This window comes from Papio anubis, chromosome 1, assembly GCF_008728515.1.
Source record: "Papio anubis isolate 15944 chromosome 1, Panubis1.0, whole genome shotgun sequence".
Taxonomy (NCBI): Eukaryota; Metazoa; Chordata; class Mammalia; order Primates; family Cercopithecidae; genus Papio; species Papio anubis.
The window spans coordinates 53,327,175-53,344,703 of record NC_044976.1 but is presented as its reverse complement, the minus strand read 5'-3'; the positions used below and the strand labels follow the sequence as shown (position 1 = coordinate 53,344,703).

General features: G+C 47.2%; 1 protein-coding gene across 1 annotated transcript in view; it reads left to right on the top strand.

Annotated features, from left to right (window-relative positions):
• The window catches only part of DHCR24 (24-dehydrocholesterol reductase), a 36,723-nt gene that overhangs the window by 11,990 nt on the left and 7,204 nt on the right, over positions 1-17,529 (top strand). Inside the window, exons 4-6 of the mRNA XM_003891940.4 lie at positions 424-542; positions 3,942-4,205; positions 9,541-9,684. Of these exons, the coding sequence (XP_003891989.2) occupies positions 424-542; positions 3,942-4,205; positions 9,541-9,684 (527 nt within the window). The remainder of the gene's footprint in view (positions 1-423; positions 543-3,941; positions 4,206-9,540; positions 9,685-17,529) is intronic.

Sequence of the window (17,529 nt, the reverse complement as noted above, 5' to 3'; positions counted from 1 at the left end):
CCATAGGATTCATAGCCCCCAAAGCATCTTCTTCTTTAGGGAAAACACCTTCAGTTCTTTTAACTATTCCCATGGGACAGGGCTTCCTGTTACCCCTTCAACCTCCCTTTTCATTAAAGTCCATCTCAAGATGAATGCACAAGATTTCTAGGTTGAGTCTGGCCAGAGGTGAGGTTTGAGCACCCTTGACAAGGTCTGCTCGCCACCCCCTTCCTCTAAGGATGCCCTCATGCTCCCATCTAAGCCCCTCCTTCCCTCTCCTGCTCTCTAGATTGACAGGTGGGAAATCTCCCCTAAGTCAACAGCCCCATTTCTGCTAGCCTACCATGCCTCCCTCAAGCTAGGAGGTCCCCCAGCTCCAACCCACTCCCAAACCTGTGCCCACAGCTCTCCTTACTGACACTTTGTGTGATGTCTCTGCAGGGGGCTTGATCATGGGCACAGGCATCGAGTCATCGTCCCACAAGTACGGCCTGTTCCAACACATCTGCACTGCCTATGAGCTGGTCCTGGCTGATGGCAGCTTTGTGCGATGCACTCCGGTGAGTTCAGCGATGGGAGACGTCCATGCCAGCCTGCTCTGGGCATTAAGGATCCTGAGGTCAGGGAGGTGGCTCTTCTAGGTGTGCTTCATTTCAAATACCTGTTCAGTCTGGGTCTGTATCCATAACAAAAATTTGTATACCCCTTATGAGCTTGGGCAATGTTATAAATGCATTATGTATATATTAAGGCATGCGTGTAATCCTTCAACAACCTAATGATCCCTATTTTATACATAGGAAACTAAAGCTCAGAGAGATTAATAAATTTGCTATAGTCACACAGCTGGGACTCAGACCCCAGTAATCAGGCTCCCAGGTCCCTCCCCTTAGCCATTCATTATGCCATCCTGCCTTTCTGGAGGAAGTCAGGCCTTGACATCAAAGCTGTGTTTCTTAACACTGTGAGGTATAGTCATGTGTCACATAACAGTAGGGATATGTTATGAGAAACAAGTTATAGGCAATTTTGTGATTGTGCAAACAGAGTGTACTTACATAAACCTAGATGAGATAGCCTACTTCACACCTAGGCTACGTGGGATAGCCTACTGCTCCTTGGCTACAGACCTCCACCGCGTGGTACTGCGCTCAATACTGTAGGCAGCTAGAACACAATGGTATTTATGTGTCTAAACATACCTGCACTTAGAAAAGGTACAGTAAAAATACCATATAAAAGATGAATGGTACACCTATATAGTGTACTTACCATGCATGGAGCTTGCAGGACTGGAAGTTGCTCTGGGTGAGTCAGTGAGTGAGTGGTGAGTGAATGTGAAGGCCTGGGACATTACTGTACACCACTTTAGACTTTATAAACTATACACTTAGACTACCCTAAATGTATTTTTTGAAATTTGCTTTCTTCAATAATAAATTACTGTTAGCTTACTATAATGTTTTTACTTTATAAACTTTTTAAAAAACGTTACACTCTTGTAGTAACACTTAGCTTAAAATGCAAACACATTGTACAGGTGTACAAAAATAGTTTCTTTCTTTGTATATTTATTCTATAAGCTTTTTTCTATTTAAACTTTTTTTTTAAACTTGTTAAACTTTTTTTGTTAAAAACTTAGACACGAGGCTGGGTGCAGTGGCTCACTCCTGTAATACTAGCACTTTGGGAGGCCAGGGCAGGTGGACTGCTCGAGCTTAGGAGTTTGAGACCAACCTGGGCAACATGGCAAAACCCTGTCTCTACAAATAATACAAAAATTAGCTGGGCGTGGTGGTGTGTTCCTGTATTTCCAGCTACTCTGGAGGCTGAGGCAGGAAGATCACTTGAGCCTGGGAGGCAGAGATTGCAGTGAGCCGTGATTACGCCACTGCACTCTAGCCTGGGTGGCAGAGCGAGACCCTGTCTCAAAGAAAAAAAGTCAAGACATAAACACATGTTAGTTTAGGCCTACACAGAGTTTAGATTATCAATAACGCTTCCACTTCCGCATCTCATCCCACTGGAAATTGTTCAGGGGCAATAACACATGGAGCTGTCATCTCTTCTGACAACAATGCCTTCTTCTGGAATACCTCCTGAAGGACCTGCCTGATGCTGTTTACAGTTAACTTTTTTTTAATAAGCAGAAAGAGTACACTCTAAATAACAATTTAAAATATAGTGTAGTGAATACATAAACCAATGACAGAGTCATTTATCATTATCAACTATTATGAAGTGTACATAATTATATGTGCTATACTTTTATACAACTGGCAGTACAGTAGGTTTGCTTAGACCAGTGTTACCATAAACACATGAGTATGACATTAGGACAGCTGCGATAGCCGTGATACCACTAGGCAACAGGACTTTTTCAGCTCCATTATAATCTTATGTATCTGTGGCCCATTGTTGACTGAAACATCTTTATGCAGCATGTGATCAGGTAACTAAAAGTGATTAGAGAGTTGTTTTAGAAAAATAAAAGACAGTTCTACCACCCAAACTGGGATTCAAACATTTAAAGTGTTTTACCTAAGGGGTGAGATAGGATTGACACTTTAAATAACCTTGGATCTGTCCTGGCAGGTGTGAGGGGCCCCTGGGATGGGAGGGACAGTCGGTCCTGTTGAAGTAGGTATTTCAGGGAGCCACCAGACTCCTTCACTTCACAGAAGAGGGCCCAGGGAAAGACTCCCAGCTTGGCAGCACTGGTCTTGGGTGAAAGATACCCCTAGCAAGATTCACATCAATTCATTCTACTTTCCTGAATGCTTGCGGGAGCCCTGTCTTTTGACCTATTTATTATCGGCAGAGAAAGGAGACAAACATTTGTGAATTCCTTCCCTTCTCTGAGGCCCAGGTTCCTCACTGACAAATACGTAGTCGAGAGGGATAAGTAGGTCCTGTATGGGAAGCTCCTTGCATAGAGCTGAGCATGCAGCAAGTATGTCATTGTCACTGCCATGGCCAGGGGAATGTGATTAGCTGTGGGCCCAAGGGGGAATCGGTGAGCCTAGTGCTGCTGCTCCCGAGGCTTCTGCCAGCCTGCTGCAGAACCTCCTTGCTCCAGCTCTCCTGCCCTGCCGCATTCCCTGTGCCCGCCACCAAGAGCATTCAGGTTTCGTGGAGACTGCATAGGGCTGTCCTCTTAGTAAAGGCAAGACACGGCTGGACTTTTGCAAAAGAGATTTATTAGAACTAAAGAATCCCAGTTAGAATGGCCACGGAAATGTCAGTTGTCTGTGTCCAAGACATATGTCAAAACAATAAAATGATGAGGTTGGACATTGATTTATGGAAGCAGATGAGGTGTTGTAGGAAAAACGCTGGCTGGGGAGTTAGGTGGTCTTGCCTGAGCCCTGGCATTGCTGCAGCCGACTTTTCTGGGAAGACTTCGGTGAGTCATGGCAGCTCTCAGAGACTCAGTTTCCTTAAGGGGGTGCCAGCACTCTCCCTGGACTCTGTCGGGGGTGGATCCCACAAGCCAATGGACTGGGAAAGGCCTTGTAAATTGTAGTTATGGTTCAGAAGGGAGGCATTTTAACATTCCCCAGCTACATTGCCTGACACCCACTAAGGGTGTCAAGGCCTGGCCTTGGACCTCTGCCCTTGGGCAATGCCCCTGCCATTGTGGGTCATTGGGCAGCAGTGCCAGTCCCAGCTTTTTCCTGAATAGCCTGTGGGTCAGGGGCTGTGCCTAGATGGGAGGAGGAGGATGCTTTCTCAGTGAGGGTCCCTGAGACAGAGGGCAGTATTAGGCTCCATGTCATGTCGAAGCTGCAGAGAGAAAACTAAAGCCCAGCAAGCACAGTTTGTGAAGCTCATTGTTTGGGTTTACACAAGATAGTGAGAGAATAGGGACTCTCCCAGGCTTTGCTCCCCCCACTGACTGCATGCCATAATGTGGGGCTCAAGGTTCCAGCTCTCAACACATCAATTCTGTCTCATAGTCTGAAAACTCAGACCTGTTCTATGCCGTACCCTGGTCCTGTGGGACCCTGGGTTTCCTGGTGGCTGCCGAGATCCGCATCATCCCTGCCAAGAAGTACGTCAAGCTGCGGTTCGAGCCAGTGCAGGGCTTGGAGGCTATCTGTGCCAAGTTCACCCACGAGTCCCAGCGGCAGGAGAACCACTTCGTGGAAGGGCTGCTCTACTCCTTGGATGAGGCTGTCATTATGACAGGGGTCATGACAGATGAAGTAGAGCCCAGCAAGGTAAGCCAGGGTGTCAGCTGCTGCAGACCAAGACTAGGGAGGCATGAGTGTGGTGGGACTGAGCCCGTTCCCCCATCCTGACCCTGGCAGCCACCTCTTCAAGGCTGCTGCCTGGGTCAACCCACCTGGGGTACAGGTAACAGGATCTATTGTCATAGATGTCTTAGACAGTGATGGAAGCTTTCATCTACTCTGCCCTTACCACCTGCCTGGGATGTGCTTGTCTCTTAGTGGATGTAATCTTTGGTCCTTATAGCAAACCCCATTTTATAGATGAGGAAACTGCGTCTTTAAGAGGTATTGTAGGCTGGGCACAGTGGCTCACACCTGTAATCCCAACACTTAAAAGAGGTAATGTAAACTTCCACAAGATTCGAGTAATTGATTTGATGCCTTGGAATCTAGGTTGACATTCCTTCCATGTATACCATGTGATTTTTATTAGCAGTTTTTTCTCCATTTAGAAAGGATTTGTGCTTATTGTAAGAGACTTGGAAGGACAAACAAGTAAAAAGAAAAGAAAAGACTCTATCTGTAAACATGACCCAAAGCCAGTGTTGCTAATGTGTTTGGTATACAGTTCGCCCCTGTGTCTGTGGGTTCCACATCAGTGGATTCAACCAACTGCAGATTGAAAGCGTTCCCAATGAGTGGCTTCATCTGAACTGAACATGGACAGACTTTTTTTCTTGTCATTATTCCTTAACGGTTACATAGGATTTACATTGTATTAGGTATTATAAGAAATCTAAAGATGATTTAAAGTATACAGGAGCATGTGCGTAGGGTTATATGCAAATATTAGATCATTTTATGTAAGGGACTTGAGCATTCATGGATTTTGGGGGATCCTGGAACAAATACCCCATGGATACTGAGAGACAACTGTATTTATTTCCTCTTTCTGTGTGTGGATTTTTTTAAAGTTTTAAAATCATATAACAATGCTGAAATATATAAAGAAAAAGTTAAAGTGCATCTCTTTACACCAGCATGTAACCACTTATGTATAACAGTTTTATGTGCATTCTTTGAGACCTATTTATTTATATTTATTTATTTATTTATTTATTTTGAGACAGGGTCTCTGTAGCCCGGGCTGGAGTACAGTGGTACGATCACAGCTCACTGTAGCCTTGAACTCCAGGGCTCAAGCAATCCTTCCGCTTTAGCCTCCTAAGTAGCTAGGACTACAGGTGTGTGCCACCATGTCCAGTTAATTTTTTTTTTTTTTTTTTTTTTTGAGATGGAGTCTCGCTCTGTCGCCCAGGCTGGAGTACAGCATGTGATCTCAGCTCACTGCAACGTCTGCCTCCTAGGTTCACACGATTCTCGTGCCTCGGCCTCCTAAGTCACTGGGATTACAGGCTTGCACCACCACACCTGCTTAATTTTTGTATTTTTAGTAGAAATGGAGTTCACTGTGTTGGCCAGGCTGGTCTCAAACTCTTGACCTCAGGTGATCTCCCTGCCTTGGCCTCCCAAGCCAAGTGCTGGGATTACAGGTGCAAGCCACTGTGCCCGGCCTGGTTAATTTTTTAATATTTAAAAGTTTTTTGTAGGGATGCGGTCTTGCTGTGTCACCAAGGCTAGTCTTGAACTCCTGGCCTCAAGCAGTCTTCCCACCTCAGCCTCCCAAAGTACTGGGATTACAGGTGTGAGCCACCACACCTAGCCAAGACCTATTTCTCTGTGTGTGTGTGTGTGTATGTGTATGTGTGCATGTCTTCATTTCATGGTGTAATATCCCACTTTTGCATGTAAATAATTGGCCTAATTTAGCCCTTACTGACATTTATGTTGCATAAACTGTTTTGCTATAAGCAAATAAGATTGCATTTAAGATTTAAGACTCTCTTACATTTATCCTGTCCTTCTGTACAAATATTTGTGTAGGATTGAGTCAGAGAAATGGAATTTGTTACACAAAGGTTTGAGCACATTAAATATTAATAGATATGACCAAACAGCCCTCGAGAAGAGCTGTATTTATGCCTACTTGCAGCAATGGTGTGTGAGAACACCTTTTTCCCTACATTCTTGCCAACACTAAATAGGATCTCTCTTTCATTTTTGCCAATCTGATAGGGTTAAAAATAGTATCTTGTTTTATTTTGCAGTTCTTGGATCACTTATGAGAGTGAGCCTCTCTTTGCAGCATTTTGCAGTTTGTTTGTTTTCAGCTTTGATCACTTGTTCACATTTGTCTTTTCTTGTTTCTTGGTTTTTGTTTTGTTTTGAGACAAGGTCTCGCTCTGTCACCCAGACTGGACTGCAATGGTGCGATCTCGGCTCACTGCAACCTCCACCTCCCAGGCTCAAGCAGTTCTGTCTTAGCCTCCCAAGTAGCTGAGGGTACAGGCGCATGCCACTGCACCCGGCTAATTTTGGTATTTTTAGTAGAGACGGGGTTCCGCCATGTTGCCCAGGTTGGTCTTGAACTTCTGAGCTCAGGTGATCCACCTGCCTTGGCCTCCAAAAGTGCTGGGATTACAGGCGTGAGCCACTGCACCTGGCCTTTTTCTTGTTTGTTGTGATAAGCATTTCCCCATGTTGTTACATTGCCTTCGTAACTGTCATTGTTAATGTCCATCTACAGAACATTGCATCGAGGAAACGAATGCCCTATTGCTGCCCATAGTTGGAAATTTAAGTTGCTTCCAATTTTTTTGTTATTTTAATTAATGGAGCAATGAACATCTTTTGTCTGTAATTTGAGTAATATCTTAACGTAAAATCGCAGATCAAAGGATAGGCATCCCTTAAGACTCTTAATCTATACCTATATACATACTTAAAACATTTTAAAATTGTGAAGGGCTGTAAAATCATCTGGTACAATCCTCTCTACAAATAAGGAAATGAGGCCCAGAAAGGGAAAGAGACTTCTCTGAGGACACACAGCTAGCACAGAACAGATTTAAATTCCAGCTTCTGACTCCTGGTTCCATGTTGGTTCCCTGACATATCAGCCTGCAGACTTTAGCACCATGCAAATATTGCTTCCTGTGGGATACTCCGGTAAGTGCTGGAGGTCCTGGAACAGCGGTGGCAATACCGGACATTGAGCTGAAGTGCTCTGGCCCTCCCGGGCCCCTGGATCTGCCTGACTGAGGCCAAAGCCCAGACAGTGTGTGTCACCTAGCACCAAGTCACCTAGCAAGGACATCTAGACCAGAGCTTTCCGACTGCTCTGAGGTGTTCCCTTGAGGCTCTCAGGGGTAGAAAAGCTGAGGGATGGGACCAAGGGGAGTCACCACCCCCACTGTACCCAAAGTGGCTCTGCTGTCATCCATTTGATGTATTAGATGCCACCTAAGATTATGATTTGGCAGAGGGGTTTGCACAGCTTTTAAAATATTTAGAAGCCTGATATGATTCCCTTATTTCCCAAGAAGAAGACTGTGAGGCACAAAGAGCCTTACCCAAAGGCCCTCCCAGAATCAGCAGCAGCAGGATATTTGCCAAGTGCCCCAGTGAGCAAGACCCTGATACCCGATGGGAACAGGGCTGGGCAGAGCGGTGGATGCCATTAGACGTCTGGGCATTTCATTTTAGGAGCATTGCTTGCAAACATTTCTGTTTCTAAGCATTCAGGAATTTGTCCCTGTGTGCCAGGCCCTGTGATGGGCCCTCTGCAGACACTGCCCAGTGTAAAGCTTGCTGCAATCCTGTGAGAAGCGGGCTGCCCCCGTTTCACAGGGGAGGCCCACAGATAGGAAGTGGCTTGCAGTCAAGGGCTGGGGTGGACTGGAGCTTGTGCAGCCACTTGGCCTCCTCAGCTGGTGTGTGCCTGGAAGAGACAGACTATCTGGGTTCTTTCCCATATCCTGGGCTTCTCTGCATGGCTCCTGATGCATCAGTGAGCACCAGGAGCACCTGTATCCAGGTGGCCCTAAGTCTCACTTTCATTATGCAGCTGGTGCCACTGCCAGGTATGTGCCACGCCTCCCCTGGGGTTAGATCAGGTTGCTCTGTTTCCTGTTGGGTTCCCCTGTTCACATTAGCATGCAGAGGCCAGCGTGAGTGTTTTTTGCCCTGCTCCATACCGTCCACACCAAAACTAATTTGGGCAAAGAGGCTTTTTAGCCCCAGTTTCCTCCCTGCAGAGTGACCTCACCAGCAGGGTGGCCTTACCAGCAGGGTGGGCCTGCACAAGCGGGTGGCACACAGATAAGCTGCAAGTGTTGGAGGCCAGAGGTCCAGAGCAAAGTGTTTCCTGGCTCTAGGGTAGAGCAGGTCAGCAAGGGGATGGCTGGGGACTGATACTCCAGCCACCTGTGGGCGAGGCACCGTGCTTCACACTTTCTACATCATCTTTTTTAGTCTTGCAGAGATGCTAATAACCTGCCCAGGCTCTGCCAAGTGTGTTGTAAGTGGAAAAAGCAAATTGGCAAATAATACATATAAGATGGTTCCATTTTTATAAAGACAGTAGTCATGTGTATGTAATGTCTAATAGGCAAAGAACTCCCACAAATATGTGTTTTTATTGTCATGTTACATGTGAAGAAACAGGCTCAGAGGTGACCTGCCTGAGGCCACACAGCTGCTGGGGAACTGGGTGTGTCCCCAGCTGCCCACCCTGAAGCTTGTGCTTTTCCAGGATCCCCCCTGCCTCCCCCTGAGAGCATCTGCCAGAATTCATTTATGGATGAGAAAGCTGAGGCCAGGAGAAGCTCAGCCATCCCAAGGCACACAGCACATTGAGTCGTGACCATTTAGGGCTGAAGGAGACACTAGCTCAATAGAAGATTTGGGTGTGGGAGCCCCCAGGGCCAGAGAGGTGTGAGCCTTATTCATGTGAGCATCCTCCAGACGATGATGGCTGCTGTGCCCAGAGAACTATGGAGCTTGGTCCAGGGACAGCAGGGAAAGTGCCATGACCAGTTAGCGCCGTGAGCCCTGGGTTGCGCTGAGGGGCTGACCCATGCCTAGAGTTGGTGCTTCCCTGACCTTGGGGAGGGTGGGAAGGGAGGGAGGGAGGGAGGGAATTCCCCTGCATGGAGCATTGCATCAGGGCAGTTAAATGTTTAACTCTGTTAAACACTTGCACCAGGCTAGGCTGGGGTCGCTGAGTTCTCTAGACTGTCGGGGACTCACTGTTTGGCCCTGGGCACACACCACTTAACCTCTTTGAGCTCCTGCTCTCTCTGCTAGAGGATACCCGCTGTGCCTAACCTCACCAGCTTTCAAGAGTCTCAAAGGCAGTAATAGACGTGAAAGAGCTTTGAAAAGGCCAGGAGTGCTGAACAGAAGCCGGGTGTTGCTGTTACGCCCCGATGGCGCTGGGCGCTTGTCTGCAGCCTGATCACAGTGCCCTCTGTCATTTCAGCTGAATAGCATTGGCAATTACTACAAGCCGTGGTTCTTTAAGCACGTGGAGAACTATCTGAAGACAAACCGAGAGGGCCTGGAGTACATTCCCTTGAGGCACTACTACCACCGCCACACGCGCAGCATCTTCTGGGAGCTACAGGTGAGGCTTGGGTTTCTGTAGCCCTGGCTCCTCCGGGCCAGCTGGGCAGGGAGCCCGGACAGTTAACACTGTAGCCATGCTCTCTCCCTTCAGGGTAAAGAGTGGCTTTGTCCTAAGGAACTGCAACACCTTCTCACAGTTGTTTCCTTCTGAAGGAACCGACTATCTTCAGTTCAAGCAGCAGGCTCTTAAGCAAGCGTCTGCTTGGTGCTGGGGAGTAGGTCCCTCGGCCAGCACTTTGGGGAACACAAACCTGTTCTGCCTTTGAGCCTCTAGCCACAGTGAGCAGACAGATCCCTGCACTGTAAAGGGCCGCAGGAACATGAGTAGGAAGTGGCTAGTTCTGCCTAGGGCTTGAGGTAACAGCCGAGCCTGGCTGTGAAAAGTGAGTGAGAATTTGCTATTGCATGTGTAGATGGGTGGGTGGATGAGGAGTAATGACACTTTAAGTGGCGGAAGGTCAGGAAGAGCCCCTCAGGAGACGACTTTGTGAGCAGGGACCTGAACGTAGGGAGGGCAGGCCAGGAACAACTCCGGGGAGAACTCTGGAACTCTGTTCACAGGCAGAGGGACAGCCAGAGCCCAGGGCTTGAGCTGGGCCAACAGGAAATTAACCATTAGAAAATGGACAGTTCAGGGTAATTTAGTACATTCAGTGTTGTGCAACCACTACCTCTGTGTAGTTCCAAACATTTTCATCTCCGAAAAGGAAACCCTATACCTATTAAGCAGCCACTCCCTATTCTCTCCCCTTTCCCCAGCCTGTGGCAACCACCAATTCATCTTCTGTCTCTGTAGATTTACTTATTCTGGATATTTCACATGTGTGGAATGATACAGTGTGTGCCTTTTGTGACTGGCTTCTTTTACATAGCATAATGTTTTCATGTATCAATATTTCATTTCTTTTTATGGTGGGATAGTAGTTCATTATGAGAAACCACATTTTGTTTTGTGACTCATCTGTTGATGGACATGTGGGTTGTTTCAACCTTTTGGCTACTGTGAACAGTGCTGCTACAAACCTTCATGTGCATGTCTTTGTTTGAATACCTGTTTTCAGTTCTTTGGGATTTAGAATTAGGAGTGGAATTGCTGGGTCATATGCTAATTCTGTGTCTAACTTTCTGAGCAACAACCAAACTTTTTTCCACTGAGGCTGTGCCATTTTTCATTCCCACCAGCAATGTATGAGTGCTCTTATTTTTTTTAACAGTCTCACCCACACTTGTTATTTTCTGGTTTTTAAATTATTAGTATTATTATTATAGCCATTCTGGTGGATTTGTGGTATTGACTTGCATTTTCTAAACTAATGATGTTGAGCATCTTTTTATATGCATGTTAGCTGTTTTGTATATCTTCTTTGGTGAAAAGTCTATGTGAATCCTTTGCTGCCTTTTGAAATTTGGTCATTTGTCTTTGTTGTTGAGATGTAAGAGTTCTTTAGATGTAAGAGTTCTTTATATATTCGGGATAGTAGGCCCTCATCAGATATATGATCTGCAAACATTTTCTCCAATTCTGTAGGTTTCTTTTCGTTGTCTTGGTAATGTCCTTTGATGTACAGAAGTTTTTAATTTAGATGAATTCCAATTTATCTATTTTCCCTTTTGTGTTTTTAGTGCCGTATATAAGAATTTATTGCCAAGTCGAAGCCCCTGTGTTTTCTTCAAAGACCTTTATAGTTGCAGCTCTAATATTTAGGTTGTTGAGTGGGGTAGGAGTCCAGCTCCATTCTTTTGCATATAGCTATCCAGGTGTCCCAGCAAAGCTGCTTGTGTTTGAAAAACAGCAAGAAGGCTGAGGAGCCAGCATGCCCACGCTGAGCTATGGTGAGGAATGAGGTCAAACAGCCACCAGAGGCTAGATCATATGGCTCCTTGTAGGTTAGGAAGGACTCTATATTTTATTCTAAGTATAATAGGAAGCCAATGAGGGCTTTGAACAGGAAAGTGACATGGCCTGATTTTTGTTTTAAAAGAATAACTGTGACAGCTGGATAGAGTGGATGGGGGCAGGAGTGGACAAGAGTGGAAGAGTGGAAGAAAGAAGACACTGTTGTCTGGGCAGCAGCAGGGGAGAAGTGTCAAATCTGGGAGATGCAGTGCAAGTTGAACCAACAAACAGGATTTCCGGAGAGCTTGACCATGGATGTGATTCCAAGGTTCAGGGCCAAGGTTGACTGCCATTTGAAACATGGGGGAGGGGACTGGAAAGGGGAATCAGAAGCCATTCAGATGTCCAGGTGGGACGACAGCACAGGAGCCAGTGATGTGTGTTGGGACTTCAGGAGTTCAGTGGAGGTTGGAGCCCCATCTGCACATTTCTTAGCCACAGAGAAATGTTTTCTAAAGCCATGGAGGGAGATGAGTGAGGGTGGATAGAGAAGATCCTGGGACACCCAGCAGGTTAGGGGAGGAGGAACGAGCCAAAGGCAAGAGAAAGTGCTGTCAACTTGCAGGGGAACAAAGCCAGGAGGATGTGGCATCCCAGAAGCCAAGGGAAGACTGTTTCAGAAGGAAGGCCAGCAACTATGCCACATGCTGCTGAAGGAGAGACTGGATTTGGCCATGGGAATGTCATCATTGACTTTAAGCAATAGGGGTGAAACCTTGACCAGTGGGTTCGAGAGAGAACTGGAAACAAGGCAGTGGAGACAGTGAAAACAAACTGTGAGAGAGAGGCTCACTGTCAAGGGAGGCAGAGAAACAGGGTGATGGCAGGAGGCCGGTATGGGGCCAGGTGAAGGTATTTTGTGTGATTGCTTTAAGATGGGAGAGGTGGCAGTCATGACAGTGATCCAGTGGAGGGGAAAATGACAGTGCAGAAGAGGGTATATTGAAAGGGCGAAGCCTTGAGCAGGGGCGTGGAGTGGCTCCTGAGCTCAGGTGGAGAGGTTGCCTTTTGATGGGCACATGGGAAGTTCATCCAATTGTCAGGAGGGAAGGAGGACCATAGGGTGGTGGGAGGGTGTGAGAGTTCTCTTCTGATTGCTTCTGTTTTCTCAATGAAATAAGGATCTTGGCTGAGATGAAAGGGGAGAGGATTTTGATGGTTTGAGGAGAGAAGAGATGTGAAGCTGTCCCTCAGAGAATGGGCAATGAATTAACTGGGAAAACATTGTGGCATTGCCCGGTATCACTGGGCCTACCAGGGATTCACACTCATGAATTTACAGTGAGACCAGCCCTGTGGTTGTGGGTTTTCACTCAGGAATCTGTGTGGGTGGGGTACAGAGTAGGCAGAGAGTTACATTTAACCATGGCCAAGGTTTTGCAGGGAGTGTGATGTGTAGGGAAGAGTGAGGACCCAAGGGTGTGGTTATGATGAAATCTAAGCCAGCCATGGAGGGGAGGCAGGATGTGAGAGGCCCCCAGGGACTGACAAGGGACTGATCTGGTGGACAGGATGCCCTGGGTGAAGTGGAGCATCAAAGTCAGGGGACTAGAGGGCGTAAGCTAGGAAGAGAGGTGGTGATGGCTGAGAACAAACACTTGTAGTGGAAGCTATGGAGACAGTGAATGCAGGGCAGGGTGACAAGGCCTAGGGGTCAGCAAACGTTCCTAAAGGGCCAAACAACAAATATTTTAGGCATTGCAAGCCACAGAATCTATCATAGCTCCTCAGATCTGCCACATGGAAACAGCCAAGGACAGTACATAAATGAATAGGGATGACTGGCCCCAGTAAAACCAAATTTACAAAACCAGGCACTAGGCCACGTGTGGCCAGTGGGCTCACTTCCTCCCACACTGGATCCCCACGGGTAGTAATTTCTGTCTCCTCCTCCAGGGTATTTTGTGAGAGCCAGTGGCCAAGGACATGTGGAAGATCAGATCACTGGAATGTAAAGAAAGAAGGCTAAGGGCAGAGAGACCAGGCGTGGTCAGGACCTTCTCTGTGGGTTTTCAGTCACCAAAAGTTAATGTTGAGGAAAGTGGCAGTTTTCTAGGATCTGGTGAAAGGAACCAAGGATGTTGGGATTCAGGGAATTCAGTGACCCACACTAGTGAGGGGAGGGGAGCTGTGGTTATTGTAATGTAATGGAGAGCCAAGCAAGAAGACACAAGGCAGATGATAACAGAGGTAGCCTTTATTGGGCTCGCGGGTGAGCTTCACCGGTCCCCTAGGAGGAGGGCCAAGGAAGTCACACTCGGGGCAGGTATCAGGGGGCCTTTTATAGGGCAAGGTAGGCGGGGTTTGTAGGTGTCCGTTTCTGAGGAATGACGTGTCCAGGAGCTTGCGCAGAGCGGGGGTTTTTTGGCGGGCGCGGGCTTTTTTCGCGCGCTGAGAGTCTTAGCAGGAAGTGAAGGGCAGGGAGTCCTAACAAAGGGCCTGCCATGCCGGGTGATACTGCCATGTTGGGTCTAGATTCCTGCCTAACAGTTATCAGGGGAGGTATTGGGCACATGTTTCCAAGTTTCTGAGGTTGGTTTCTGGGCACAGGGGAGGAACAGAGATCTGGAAGCAGTAATGAGGGGCCAGGGGGACCCTACCTCACCTCCATCTATCCCAGTGGCAGGAGGGTTTTAGGGGAGAAAATGATACCATTTAAAGAGGGCTTCAGGGTTCTAATTAAGAACAAGGAGGGGAAAGGAATGTTCAGAGAAGAGACTGAGAATGGAGAGGGTTTTGCTGAGGTCAGACCATGAGAACAGGGCTTGAGGAGGGGCGGTGGGGCAGTGGCAAGTGAAGTCAGATTAAGAGATGCTGCATTGCTGTAGTAGGTTAAGATCACAGTAACAAGGCACCTGGCAGGCCTTGGTGACTAAGGACAACAGAACGTAAGGCATGACGGAATTACACCTGGTGGGTTCCTAGAAGAAGGTGATTGGTCAGTTCTGATGTTGGGTAGGTATCTTAAGCAGAATGTGATTGGGTAGTGGTAGGGGTGGAGGAGTGTAGGGGTGAGGGTCTCATCATGGCCTGGGGGGCTATGGGGTCTCCCTCACACCCATTAGTCTTAATCTTGGGCAATGTCAAGGCCCACAGCAGGTGGTAGGCAATTTTGCCAAAAGCAGAAGCCACTATGAGTCCTTCTTGATCCCTGCCAAGAACAACGTTAAGGTTGTGGAGTGTGGTTTTGTTAAGAGAAAGGAGAGGAGCCAGTGAAAGAGGATCAGAAAGATAACAGCAGTGGTTAACATTAGCCACTCTCATTGTGGTGGACGTTAATGCCAATCACTTTCCACGCATTATCTTCATCTTCCCAACAACCCTCTGAGAGTAGATATTAGTGTTATTTCCATTCCACAGATGAGAATACTAAGGATTAGGTTATCCAAAGTAACTACCAGCCTGAGCAATATGGCAAAACCCTGTCTCTACTAAAAATACAAAAATGAGCCAGGTGGGTTGGGGCATGCCTGTAATCCCAGCTACTAGGGAGACTGAGGCAGGAAAACCACTTGAACCCGGGAAGTGGAGGTTGCAGTGAGCCAAGATCATGCCAGTGTACTCCATCCTGGGCGACAGAGTGAGACTCTGTCTCAAAAATAAAAAAAAAAAAAAAAAGAAACCGTTTGAGACAAAGTAAATAACACAACTCAGAGAATGAGTGTATTAGTGATCTATTCATGCATAATGAACAAAACCAAAAGTTAGAGATTAAAGCAGCAAACATTTATTATATCATAGTTTCTGAAGGTCAAGGATTTGGGAGTGGCTGATCTGGGTGGTCCTGGCTCAGGGACTCTCATGCTGTGGGCTAGGGCAGCAGTCATCTGGAGGCTTGACTGGGGCTGGAAGATCTGCTTCCAACTCACATGGATGTTGACCAGAGACCTTAGCTCCTTGCCACATGGGTTCCTCCAGTGACCTCATGACAAAGCAGCTGGCTTCCCCCAGAGCAAGTGATCCAAGAGAGAGACCAAGGAGGAGTCTGCAGTGCCTTTTACGACCCCGTCATAGGCCACACCTCTCAACTCCCACCATATTCTCCTTATTAGATCAGAGTCACTAATCCAGCCCATACTCAGGGGAGGGGCACTGAGCTCCACTTCGTAAAGAAAGGACTAGCAAAGAAGCTAGGGGCATATTTTAAAACCACTACAGAAGGCCAGGCGCAGTGGCTCATACTTGCAATCCCAGCACTTTGGAAGGTGGAGGTGGGCGGATCACCTGAGGTGGGGAGTTTGAGACCAGCCTGACCAACATGGAGAAAGCCATCTCTACTAAAAATATAAAATTAGCCAGACGTGGTGGTACATGCCTGTAATCTCAGTTACTCAGGAGGCTGAGGCAGGAGAATCACTTGAACCTGGGAAGCGGAGGTGGTGGTGAGCTGAGATCACGCCATTGCACTCCAGTCTGGGGAACAAGAGTGAAATTCCATCCCCCCGCAAAAGAAAATAAGATAAAAATAAAACTGCTACACAGAGCTAGGATTCAAAATGAGGTTTGTCTTACACATTTGTGCTGTTAAATAAACACTGACCCACACTGACATCAGGTAAAGGAAGAGTCTGGAAGAATGGGTGTGTTCAACCTGCATTTGCATGCAGGAAGTAAACATTCAGACCTCTTGTGATCTGTCACCGCGCGGTAGTAGGGAAGCTGGACTGGGAAGAGGAAGAAGTCAAGCTGTGGTGCAGTCACAAGGAAGGCCTCAGCTGACAGGCAGCCCTGGGGTAAGATGGCCTTCCAGAGTTGTGTCACCTTGAGACCCATGGGCTAGGACTTTACACCAAATGCTGCCCCATCAACCAGTCATTGTGCAGGCTGACCTTGGATGAGGCAGCTCCCTTCTGCCAAAGGCAGTTCTCCCTGAGTGTCAGCAGTCAGCACCCCGTGCAAGTGGGGGAATGGGTGCCTCCCTGGAGCGGGCATCTGCACGGAGCACCGCAGCATCCTCTACAGTGGAAATGCAGAAGGCAAGACATTTCTAGAGGGGAGGAATAAACAATTTAAAATGCATGCCTTTTCCCTGCCTCTGCTGGGATTCTTCTTCCCCCTTCCATTGGCAGCCTTTCCCCCGGGTTCCTCCCTGATGAGTAAGGCTCTGGAATGAACCAGTGTGACCAGGCCTGGGTGCTAAGCCCCTTAACAAGCTGCATTCTGGGTGATTAGTCCATTCTGGTCACACCTGTGCCAGGACTGGCTGGTGCAGTCACTTCCCTTCCCCCAGCTTGGTCAATCAGCAACACGTGGGGTCAGGGCTAGCTGCATAATTTGCAGGGCCCAGTGCAAAAAGCAGGTCAAAAGTGTCATTAAAGGTACTAAAATATAAAGCTTTTTTCTTTCTCCATGGTCTCTCTCATCATAAATATTTGCAACTTAATGCCATTCTAAGTAAATAAAAATTTAAAGTATTAGTATGAATTTTACTGTTCATTGTTTAAATATATTTATAAATATAAGAATATTTAACTCATATATATGTATTTCTTGGTTCCATTAAGCATGCTGCATAAACTCTTTTTATTTCTCTGTGTTACATTCTACTAACGCTACCTTTGACTTACGGTGAGTAAGGAAGGACTGAAAGGAACCAAGCTGGGCAGCTCTGTCTTGTCATTCCCTCGTCATCGTTTCAGTATAAGCGGTTGGCTAACACAGGAGTTAACACCAGTAAGAAAGGATAAGATAGTGTCCTTGTGTTCATAGAAGGCCATTGCCCCAGGACCTCCCTCTGGGGCTGGGGTTCCTGGCTCAGGCTGGGCCCCTTGGATTTGCCGTGGGGCCCTATAGCCAGTGAGCAAGGATGGCCAGAGAGCAAGGTCTGCAGTGAGATGCTCCAGAAAGACTGGCCTCAGCAAGAGGGCAGCTTAGGACCCTGGGATCACAGGTCACTAAGCAACATAGGATAAGTAATGGGTGGACAGAAGCGGGAAAGGAGAAGGG